Source organism: Narcine bancroftii, chromosome 5, assembly GCF_036971445.1.
Source record: "Narcine bancroftii isolate sNarBan1 chromosome 5, sNarBan1.hap1, whole genome shotgun sequence".
Lineage (NCBI taxonomy): Eukaryota > Metazoa > Chordata > Chondrichthyes > Torpediniformes > Narcinidae > Narcine > Narcine bancroftii.
Genome location: NC_091473.1, coordinates 179,211,207 through 179,223,477, shown reverse-complemented (window position 1 = coordinate 179,223,477; position 12,271 = coordinate 179,211,207). Strand labels below are relative to the sequence as shown.

Sequence of the window (12,271 nt, the reverse complement as noted above, 5' to 3'; positions counted from 1 at the left end):
TGCCGGCATTAAGACAGTGCGTAGCAGCACAGTGACTGCTTCCTGCTCTCCTGGGTCCGCGCCAGCACTGCGTATGGGGAGCTCCGGCACTTTTTACCCTGGCTCACAATCTGGCTAATTCTTTTGCTTCTCTCTCTCAGCATCTAAACTGCTGATCTGCCGAGCCTCTCCAGCACATTTAAGAAATGCACTTGACCCCAGCATCTGCAGACATTCCTGTTTAATGGACATAGGTTTGAGATGAGAGGGAGAGGTTCTGGAGGGGATCTGAGGGTGATTTATTTTACTGAGAATGCTCTCACAGAAGATGATGGAAGCAAATGCCATCACTCCCATGTTATATACAGAGTACAATGCACAGATGTCATGCATTATGAGATAGAAACATAGGTAATTAATTTATCTACTGTAGCCACGCGCTACTTGAAAGAAACACACACTCGTGAGTGTAGTCGGGTTAAACACTGTATTTTATTGGGGCTCAAGCCCAACTTTTATACCTTTCACGTTCTCGCCATTTGCCCCAGTTGCTGACGTGACGACCTGCATAACAAAAGCAGGTTTCCCGCGTGCGGATACCTTCTTGCATGACATTCCTTTTTCCCCACGTGCTGTCCCTGTATGTTGGCATGCAGCAGGGCCAGTACCATTTTGGGGTCACTGGCCCTTATGCTGCCCTTGCTGTTTGTCCGCTGATTCACTTGCTAGGGCCAGTGCTGCTGTGCAGTCTGGTGGCTTTGAAGTGCACTCGCCGCCCGGACCGCCGGTTTGGTCGCTGCAGTGGTGGGCCACCACACTACCGTTTATATTTACAATCCCTTTTCTCCACCTCATGGCATATCACGGTAATTTAGTTCATACTATGGTTGTTAGTAGTTATGTGCCCGTGTGACTGCAGCAAGTAACAATGTCAGTGCATCCGTACATTTTTCTCATGTATATGACAATATATTTAATTTAGACATAGAGCACGGTAACAGGCTCTTCTGGACCACAAGCCCGGGTCTCCCAATTATCCCAATCAACCTACAACCTCCCCATCCTATCCACAATCCTCCTCCCCCTCACATGGGTACCAGTGAAGTTCCTGATTCAAGAGGGCCTATGGCTAACCTCCTGATCTTGGGATGGGCAGATGGAACTGCCCTTACAACATGCAGTGCCAGATATCAAAAAGGCATCAATCATAATTGGATTTTGACGCACAAAGGGGCTAGTGTCCCATCAGATTTCTGCATTTTGGACCTCCCTTTTACAGCCCCTGACAGGAGAGTGAATCCTTGTATACTAAATGCTCAGTTCAGTCCAACTGCAGGGAACTGGTTGCACAAATTACTGGGTACTCTCTGTTCAACCTTGCATTCTCATAACCTGCTGAAACTTGTCAAATGCCCAGACAGGTAGGATGGGAACCAAGTTGTGCAACACAGTGGATAGCATGCCTTTGGGCCATTGTCAAGGAACATGTTCAGTGATCACCCAGAATGTCACAATGCAACATCATTGCTCATTGTCAGGGTCAAGATTCAGCTGAGTCTCTGCCACGATTCATATCTGTGTGATGAGGACTAATTAATGCATTTGCTATTGGCAGGCGTGAAGTCTAAACCCATCTGCGTGTTGCCAGTGGAACATCATTCAACCCGCAGTCCCGACTGATTGAAATGCTTGCAGGAAATATCGCCCTCACACACAAATGAAGCAGAGAAAAAAGCCAACGGGAGGATGCGTCTTATGAGGCAAGGTCAGGGCTTTTCTCTTTGAAGTGAAGAAGGATGAGAGGTAACTTAATAGAGGTCTTCAAGATGAGAGGCATAGACAGGGTGTAGAAGCAGCACTTTTTTCCTGAGGCTTGAGCAGCAAACAGCAGAGGGCAACTGTTCAGTGAGGGAGGAGATGTCAGAGGTAAGTGGGTGCCAGGAATACAGTGCCAGGAGCAGTGGTGGAAGCTGGTACTATAGAGATGTGTAAAATACTCAGGCAGGCACATGGATCCAAGAAAAATAGAGGGTTAAGGGTGTGAGGCGGCAAATCGCCTCCCATATAAAAAAAAAACACACTGCTGGAGGAACTCAGCAGGTTGAGCAGAATCTGTGGGAGAAAAGGAATGGTCAACATTTCCAGCTGGAACCCTTCATTGATGCTGGAGCAAGGTGCCCCAAAATTCAGTGCCTGCAGTACAAAAATGTGCTGGAGCTGAACAAACTCAGCAGGTCACACGACATCTGTGGGAAGTAAATGGTAGCCAATGTTTCAGGCCGGGGCCCTTCGTCGGGAATTGTAAATCCTGACAAAGGGTCCAGGCCCGAAACATTGGTTGCCTTTTACTTCCTCTGGATGCTGCGTGAACTGCTGAGTGTCATTTATGTACTGCACTCAACCCCAGTGTTTGCATATCTTCTTGTTTAATTCCAGCACTGCAGCCCCCTGCCGCCTAAAAGAGAACCTTATTTTTCAAATCCCATCTTTGCCTGGTCTTCTCTTCTACAAGAAGAAGTGGACCATCCCCCATCCTTTCCTGTATCTGCATCCTATAATCTCCTCTTAGGATGCTGAGCTCACTCTGCCACCTTCCAACTCCAAACCAACCCTGAGACCTTTAGCAAGGCTTGCGGAGAAACGGGGAGATGGAGGCTGACGTCAGCTTACCTGAACTGCTGGTGCTCTTTGGAGCTGCGGATCTTGGCCGCGAACCTCTCCGCCAGCTTGTCCAGACTCCGCGAATACTCCACCTCGATCTCTGCTTTCCTCCGGAAGAATTCCTGTAAATCCTGCAGGAGCTGGAGGCGGGATTCCGACTGCTGCTCCAGGCATTTCAGCTGCTCTGTCAATTGTGCTCGGATTTCTAGGAGAAATAGACGGGAAACAATCAATTACATCTGTGATAGGGGATGGAGGAGGGGTGAGGGGGGGTCACACCCACTCAAGAATCTCCAGAGTCGTTTTATAAGTGGTCAGCTTTACAGGAAAGGGAACACAGCAGTTTATTTTTACACAGCAATGTGAACAATGACCAGGTAAACTTATTTAATTGCTGGATGTGGAGATATTAAGGAGGTTGTTGACATTGCATCCAAACAGTGCAGCAAGATCTAATACAGCTTGCTACCCAGGTAGCTTCTCATGCAACCAATGGCACCTCTCGGATTGAATCCTTCCCTTGATACTGCACTGCAACACGCTGCATTATAAATCAAGCCTCTCGGGTGGGACTTAAATCTCCCCATTACGTGGGGCTGACATCTTATGCCAGGAAGTAATTGAGCAGAGCGTGATTGCAAAGCTGTTTCCCCCTGAACTTCCACCTCTCAGCCATTGCCAGACATACACCTGCTAACGACTGCCATAAATTTACCTCGATTGTCTTTTCTGTTCTTGAACCTGTCAAGTTTTCCCAAGTTCCACTTCCATAATTGCCAGTAGCCCACTGGGACTTCAGCCAAGTGCCTGTCCTTCATCTTGAGGGACAGCAGGCTATTCGATGAGGAGAGGCAGCAAGCTATTTGGTAAAGAGAGGCTTTCAACAATGAGAGGTAGCAGGCTTTCACTGATGAGTGGTAGTAAGTTACTCCGTGATGAAGGGCAGCAGGCGATTCGATAATGAGAAGCAGCACACCATTCAGCAAAGGAAGGCAGCAGGTTCTTCAAGGATGAGAGGTAGGTAGCAGGTTATTGGAACAAATCCAGTGCGCAGCTGAGCCCCTATCTTGTTCCCAGTAGGAAAGCCACTGTGCAGTGACTGGGGTCCTTAGTGCTGCTTGCCTGACATGTGCCCAACGCGAGAGTACAAAACCTGAACGACAGGGATCCTGGTGTGGTACAGTGATGCCTGAATGGACCCACTTGTGTCCTGGCCTGTGTGCCTCGCTGCTCTAACCATCTGAACACACCAACTCCGTGCAGCCAAAATCCAGGATGAAGAATAAATTTTCAGAGTAAATGGCATGATGCATCATGGTCTTCTCCTTGACACACTGCAGTAGAAGGCCCATAACCATGACAACGCCGCCCCCTTCTCACATTGCTTTGTCATGTTAGTAGGCGGTATTCCGGAGGTGGGAATGGAAACCAGCATTCAATGAGCAAGGAGTCAAGGGCTGGAGAGAGGGAAAAGGGAACCAAACTGGTGTCGTGTGAGCAGAGGAGTTTGGGACAGACATGGAGAGAGCAGAGGATCGGAACAGCAATGAGGCCTGCAGCCTCCATATCGGTCACACAGTAAACCCCAACAGTCCCAAAGAGAAGGGCGAACCTGACCTGGCCTAGGTCGTTCCAAATACAAAAGCCTACAAGATCAGTAAATGGAACACCAATTTTCCAGGCTTAAAGCTGGCATCACATTGTTCAATTTAGGTAGTTTCCACACCCGTTAACATTTGCACTCAGAGTCTTCAGAAAATATGGTGCAACACACAGAGCTGCTGGAGAAACTCAGCTGGTCAAGTGAGGTATCAAGTCTGTATGCGTATTGGAATAAGGGCTCTCAAACCTGTACAGCCCTTAACTTGGCCAGCTACAGATCTACATGCAGGCTTTCAAAAGGGCGAGATGGGGCTACTAACAAGGGGAAAAATAGCGGCCAACTAAATGTGTGCAGACTAGTCAGTTTAACCTTGATGACAGAAAAATTCTAGAAGTTAGGATAATGTAGCTGTTAGCACACATTATTACAGTGCCAGTAACCTGGGTTCGAATCTGGCAGCGCCTGAAAGGAGCTTGTACTTTCTCCCCGTGTCTGTGTGGGTTTACTCTGGTTTCCTCCCACTATAAAAATGTATGGGGTTATAGGTATTTGGGCAGCATGGACTCGTGAGCCAGAAGGGCCTGTTATTTACATGGATTTGTGGGCCGGAAGGGTCTGTTATTGAATGGACTTATGGGCCGGAAGGGCCTGTCCCTGCACTGTCTGTCTAAATCATAAAATTAATAATCCAGGACAGAATTAGCACCCATGTGGACAAGTGTGAACCAATTGGAGAAAGCAGCTGGGATTTTTAAAAGAAAAACCAGATTGTTTTTTGATGACATAACAGAAAGTGTTGATAAGGGAAGTACAGTTGATTTGATATATATGTTGTTGAGAAAGGTATCAAATCATAGGCTGTCATGTCGAAGGTCTTGAAATAAAGGCACACGGGTAGACAACTGATAAAGCAAATGGACAGAGGGAGTAAGGGAGTAGTGGTAAAAGAATGTGTTGAGGTAAGTGTACGGTGGAGAAAGCTGAGGTTGGTACTATGATAATAAAAATGCAGGAGAAACTCAGCAGGTCACACAGTATTATTTAAACGGGAAAGACAGGATATCTAACCGAAGTTGAGGCCTGAGCCCTTCTTCAAGATGTGATCAATATCTAGGCAGGCACTGGAATAAAATGGCGGGGGAGGGTCAAAGGGAGGAGCATCGATCCACAAGCACTAGATGGATATGGGAGGGAGGGCACGGGGGTTCTGGTGGAGGGGATGCGAGGCAGGGGAAGCCAGATAGGAGTGGGGTGGTTGAGTGCTGGGAAGGCCAGAGGGGGGGAGGTAGCAGGCAGGGGAGGTCAGAGGAGAGTTGTGGGGGAAAGAGATGAGAGCCAGGGGGTGTGGAAAGAAAGGGGGTTTGATGAGATATAATTTGGAGGTGAAGGATAGGGGTTAGACTAGGTTTTATTCTTGCTTTTTAGCCTCATAATGGCTTCTTTGATTTTTATTGGCACAGCCCTGGTCCTCATTGAAAAATGGCAACTGCAGACTCCAAGAGTGATCCAAAGCTTAGAAGCAAGTCTAGCTCTCTTATACCTGCCCCACTGAAGCAATTAAACAGACCTGAGTACTCAGAAAGACCTGCGAAACCAAATGTCCCAAACATTATAGGGCCCCGAAATGGGGGAACTATGTATAAAAAATGCTACAATTTCTACATGGTCAAACCAAAATGTGTGCACACAATCTTGAATAAAATCTGGAATGTGCACTTTAATTACATGTGAATTGTTTGATTACAAAATTTAAACTGTGAAGCACAGGGGAAAATAATGGAATACAGCGTCTTTGTCACAAACATTATGAAGGGCACTATATGTACACCTGAGAGCTCGATTTTGAAAAGAGCAGGGAGAGGTGGTAGTAATATGCATCATTCGTTACGAAAGAGAGAGAGATGGGTTGAGAAGGTGGTTAAGAGAATATACAGGATCCCCAACTTCACATACAGAGCAGAAGAGTAGGGAAATCATGCCACTGGTTTGGCTACAATCAGAGTCTTGTGTTCTGTGTTCGAAGCGTCATAGGATAGAAAAGGTTGAAAAAGTTTAGAGAGGGAACAGAAGAGATTGACTAACATTTTTGCAGGGATGAGGGACTTTTGAAATATGAAAAGACTGAAACAGAGATGGTTGCCAGTGTTCTGAAGGAGGGATTTAGAATGATGACGAGCTTAGACCAATTAAATGGAGAGAAACTGTTACCCTTTGGGGGGGAGGAGTCAAGAACCTAGGAGCTCAGAAGGAAGGTGATTGAGAAAAGAAGTAAAATCAACCGGAGGAAAATCTTTTTACCATAGTTCGTGAATGTACTGTGAGGGGTGGTGGTGGAGGCATGTCAAAAGGGAATACTTGAAGGGAAGGATTTAGAGGGCTATAGAGTGGGAGAGTGGAAAGGTATCAATAAAGAATGAAAGAGTGCAGAGACTTGAGGAGCTGAGTTACAGGGAAAGGTTAAACTGATTGGGACTTTATTCCCTGGGGTGTAGAAGAACGAGAGGAGATTTGATAGAGGTGTACAAAGTTATGGCTATAGATAAAGCAGGCTTTTTCCACTGAGGTTCGGTGAGACAAAGACAAGAGTACATGGGTATAGAGTGCATCAAAGACTTGTTGATCCAAAGCAAGGCTTTTATTAACTAAAACACTGGAGCATATCACAAGAAGGTCGACCAGTCCAGAATGACCTGGTCTGGCTAGGAGCAATCCTTTAAGACCTGCCAGTAGGTGTGGCTACACTCTCAGCCAATCACAGTCATCCTACATATTGGTAATAGAATCTGTACTATCACAATGGGTTAACGGTGAAAGGTGACGTGTTTACGGCGAACATTCAGGGAAACTTCTGAACTTCACAGAGAGTGGTGAGAGTGTGAATGAACTGCCGGGGAAGTGATGAATGCAGGGTCCATTTCAATATTGACGGAAGGGGTATGGAGAGCTACAATCCAGGTGCAGGTCAATGGGATTAAGCAGAATAAAAATTTGGCATGGAGTAATGGACAGAAGGGATGGCCTGAATGGTCTCCTTTGAGCTGCGAGTTGGAAGACCGACTTTTAGCAAGCTCTGTTGTGTCAGAGACCATTGGGCCCTTATCTCCCTGCAATTAACCTATGTCCTCATTCCAAAGTCAGTAATACTTGAACAAAGCAAATCACTAGCCTGAAGAAACTGCAGGGATCTCTAAAGGATCTGCGAACAAAATTCCTTGGTGTATGTGTCAGCCAATGACTTTACTCAGTTAATTTTACTGAGTTGGACAGCAGTGTCGCACGCAGAGAAGACTCAATAAAGTATCATCGTTCATGACAGATTGCATTCACTTTTCAGTCAGAGAGCTAGACATTGAATCCACTGAAGACCAATGGAACCCAAATGATAACATCAGAAGGATGCTATCAGTAATAATGTTTGCTCCCTGAAGTTCAAGCTGAACGCAAAGATAATTTCAGATTTGCTGCATCACATAGGAAGCTGGAGAAATATTAAAGTGAAACTTCAGTGAAACACTAAAGTCTGCAGATGCATTAAATTAACTTTTATTGTTTAAGCGTATCATGGTGCTGACCCATTGCTCCCAGGCTGACTGCACATGTTGCACAACAAATGAGAGGAGCCCAGGGTTTGTCAGCCACTAATTTTACAACCGAAGTAGAGCTCATAGGCTTTCTTAATCAGTGCAGTCATGCTGTGTCTTTGAGCCTTAAGCACGTACTCACTACAATGTAACCAAATGCATTGCAGCTGTTGCAACATTGACGAGACATTTCTGCTGAGTTGAATCTTCCAAAAGACATTAAATGCTATTGATAAATGCACTCACTATGCTATTGACTGAAGAACGTGTGTCAACATGCTTTCAATCCATATCAATGATAGAGCACAGCATCTGCATATGTGAGCTACTTTAATCTGCATCTACACTGACTAACCATGCCCAGGCCTAAGACAGCACTTGCTTAGCTCCTGCACCGTGTACGTACATGCCCAGGCATGCTTGGACTGACCAAAACAGCGTCCTTCATGGGCAATATACTAGTAGACAAAATATAACAGAAAATCACAAAAATAGGTTATATCTAAAAAACAGTATGCGATAAGCCCAAAATCCATAAAATTCATGCAAAAAGGTGTTCAGGAAGCAAAATCCTCATTGTCCACTGTAATGGCACTGATTGTATACACCCCAGTGCTTGAAAGGTCAGTCAACAGAGCACCACTAGGATCGTATGTATTCGAGGCTTGGGGGCAGCTCGAGAAGACATTTTCCATTTTGTCCCCATTGAGTACTGCAGAACCTTCCGGGATGATGGTTTGTCTTGCACTGGTGGTGTGGGGGGGGGGGGGGCCTTCTGCATTGCTGAGTAGATTTGGTTCATCACCAAAGACTTGCAAATTTCTACCGGTCAACCGTGGAGAGCATTCTGACTGGTTGCATCGCTGTCTGGTAAGGAGGGGCCAATGCACAAGACACAAAGAGGCGATAGAGAGTTGTGAATTCGCCCAGTGACATCATGGGCACTAATCGTCACTCCATTATGGACATCTATAAGAGGTGATGTCTCAAGAAAGCAGCCTCTATCATCGAAGACCCTCACAAACCCAGGCCATTGCTACCATCAGGAAGGAGGTACGGGAGCCTGAAGACAAACACCAAATGGCAAAAGGAGAGCTTCTTCCCCTCGACTGTCAGATTTCTGGACGGACAATGAACCACAGACACGACCTCACTTTCTCTTCTTTTCCCCTAATTTATTTATTAAAAATGTAATTTATAGTAGTTTTGCACCTGTAATTCTGCCACAAAGCATGTTAATGACAATAAAGTCTGATTCTGCTGTTATTCTCTGTGGGCTGATCTGACTACTAACTACCCTGCTGTGGCCCTAACCTGCCATCTTGCACTTGTGCATTTGCTGTGTGTGAGGCATCCTTCTCCACTGTTTCACATGGAAGCGCACCTGCATTTCCGCATTCTTTTCCTATGTCCCAGCCACAGGTATCCCATGCTCCGCACCAACATTAATGCATGTCCTTGATCATGCACAAACGAAAAGCGTGGTTAAGATCAGCTCTCATGCAAGACCATCAATTCCAGTTTAGCCACAGTGTCCTGATACTTTCAGAGCGGGGTTAAACTAGAAACTCTGCAGATGCTGGGGTTGAGTGCAATACACAGAGGTGCTGGACGAACTCAGCAGGCCACGCAGCATCCACAGGAAGTACAGGGTCACCAACATTTCGGGCGTGGGTCCTTTGTCAGGAATGAAATGTTGGTGATATCTCTTTACTTACAATGCATGTGGCGTTCTTAACCCCTTGCTCTACTCACTATCCACCTATGACTGTGTGGATCGGTGCAACAACACCATTTACAGATTCGCTGACAAAACCACAGTAATGGGTTGTATAAAAAGGGGCAATAAGTCAGCATGCAGGAGGGAGATTGAAAACTTGTCTGGACGGTGCACCAACAACAACCTCACACTCAATGTCACCAAAACCAAGGAGCTGATTGTTGACTTCAGGAAGGGAAAACCAGAGGTGTACGATCCTGTGATCAGTGGGGAATCAGAGGTGGAGAAGGTGAGCAAATTTAAGTTCTTGGGAGTCACTAAATCAGAGGATCTTTCCTGGACTAATATACTAATGGCATTGTGAAGAAAGCACATCAGAGCCTCTACTTCCTCAGGAGTTTGTGGAGGTTTGGTAATGATATCGAAAACCCTGGCAAATTTCTACAGATGTGTGGTGGAAAGTGCGCTAACTGGCTGCATCATGGTCTGGTATGGGGACACCAATATCCCTGAGCAGAAAGCCCTGCAAAAGGTAGTGGACACAGCCCAGGACATCACAGGCGGAACCCTCCCTACCATTGAGAACATCTACAGGGAACGCTTCCGTCAAGGAGCAGCAGCAATCATCAAGGATCCACGCCACCCAGCACATGCTCTGTTCTCACTGCTGCCATCAGGAAAGAGGTATCGGTGCCACAAGACTCGCTCCATCAGGTTCAGGAACAGCTGCTACCTCTCCACCATCAAACTCCTCAACAACAAACTCAATCAGAGTCTCATTTAAGGATTTACTCATACTTTATTGATGTTTTTCTCTCTGCATTGCACAGTTTGTTTTCATTTCTTTATTCGTTTAGATGTGTACGTATCTTCTTGAATACAGTTTTTGCACTATGGTAATTCTGCCTTGCCTGCAGGACATGCCTAGCTGCATGTGATGTAATGTACGTATTCTGACAACAAATCTGAAGCTGTCAACTTTGACCTGCTGAATTTCTCCAGCACTTTTGCGTCTTGCCCGTTCAGGAGTGGAAAGAACTCTTCACACCAAGAAGGTCGGCTTCTCAGAGCCCAATGCACAATCAGTACTTGTACAGATACATATGTACTGGCACAAGACCCTATGATATGTGTCTCTGAGGGCGATGTCAGAACATCATTCAAGAGGTGAACACTCGCAAGGTGTCAGGCCCTGATGGCGAACCTAACAGGGTACTGAAAATCTGCACCAACCAACGAGCCGGAGTGTTCACGGATATTTTCACCCTCTCATTGTGGCATTCAGAGATTCCCACCTGTTTCAAAAGGGCATCGACTATCCCGGTACCCAAGAAGGGTAGTGTAAGCTGCCTCAATGACCACCACCCAGTAGCACTAACTTCTACTGTAATGAAATGCTTTAAGAGGCTGATCAAGGCCAGAATTAACATGCGCCTGAGCAAAGATCTGGACCCGCTGCAATTCTCCTATTGTCACAATCACTCGACAGCAGATGCAATATTGCTAGCTCTCCACTTGGGTCTGAATTATCTCAAAAACAGCAACTCATATACAAGGCTGGTCTTCATCGACTACACTTCGGCCTTCAGCACCATTATTCCATCAGTGCTGGTCAAGAAGCTATAAACTCTGAGCCTCTGTACCCTCCTCTGGAACAGGAACTTTGACTTTCTCATCAGAAGACCAAAGTCACTATGAATTGGAAACAACGTCTCCTCCTCACTGAATATCAACACAGGCATTCCCCAAGGATGCATATCAGCCCACTGATCTACTCGTTATACATCCATGACTGTATGGCCAGGCCACGCACAAATCCCATGCTATCTACGTTTGCCAATGACACCATAGTTGTTGGCAGAATCACAAGCTGTAATGAGGAAACATATAGGAGGGAGATAGATCAGCTCATTGCATGGTGTCACGACAACAACCTTGCGCTCAACATTAGCAAAACCACGCAGATGATTGTGGACTTCAGGAGAAAGTCAGTCCTCATCGAGGGCTCAGTGGTGAAGAGAGTCAAGAAATTCAAATTCCTGAGTGTCAAATCTCCGAGGATCTGTCCTGGATCCTCCATGTTGAAGCAATCACAAAGGCAGCTCGCCAGCGGCTATACTTTGTGAGTTGTTTGAGAAAATTCTGTATTCACTGAAGACTCTCATAAACTTCTACAGGTGTACCGTGGAGAGCATTCTGGGTGGTTGCATCACTGCCTGGTATGGAGGCACCAACTCTCAGGACAAGAATAAACTCCAGAGGGTTGTTAACTCGGCCTCAACATCACAGGCACCAGACTTCACTCCATCGAGGACATCTACATGAGGCGGTCTTAAAAAAGCAGCCTCTATCCTCAAAGCCCCCACCACCCAGGCCGTGCCCTCTTCACTCTGCTACCATCGGGGGAAAAGGTACAGAAGACGAGCCTCAGGGGCACAAGGACGGCTTCTTCCCCGCTGCCATCAGATCCCTGAATGATCAATGAACCAAAGACACTGCCGTACTTTTTGTGCGCTATTATTTTTTATTCAGTAATGTTGGAAGATGGTTATAATATGCATTATGACGCCGCCGCAAAAGCCCGAATTTCATGACTTGTTCATGACAATAAATCCTGATTCGGATTCTGCTGCAAGACAGCAAACAGCAAATGCAGCCCGTCCCCTCCAGTGGGGGACAACCTTCCTGGGGTAGTGCGGGAGATCAGGTTGATGGCCACGTCCGGGG

The 12,271-nt window shown here is 46.3% G+C and overlaps 1 protein-coding gene and 1 long non-coding RNA gene across 7 annotated transcripts in view; one reads left to right on the top strand and one right to left on the bottom strand.

The window, feature by feature from the left end:
* The window catches only part of srgap3 (SLIT-ROBO Rho GTPase activating protein 3), a 263,068-nt gene that overhangs the window by 166,449 nt on the left and 84,348 nt on the right, over positions 1–12,271 (bottom strand). For all 5 annotated transcript variants that reach the window (XM_069939903.1, XM_069939901.1, XM_069939902.1 and 2 more), the window contains exon 2: positions 2,650–2,845. In XM_069939903.1, coding sequence (XP_069796004.1) covers positions 2,650–2,845 — 196 coding nt within the window. The remainder of the gene's footprint in view (positions 1–2,649; positions 2,846–12,271) is intronic.
* Positions 1–12,271, top strand: part of LOC138764249 (uncharacterized) — a 39,141-nt gene that overhangs the window by 13,854 nt on the left and 13,016 nt on the right. The window contains exons 2-3 of one of the 2 annotated variants that reach the window (XR_011358087.1): positions 1,595–1,744; positions 5,704–5,902. This is a non-coding gene — a long non-coding RNA (uncharacterized lncRNA). Of the gene's footprint in view, positions 1–1,594; positions 1,745–5,703; positions 5,903–12,271 lie in introns of those variants that run through there. The other variant, XR_011358088.1, reaches the window with a different exon arrangement.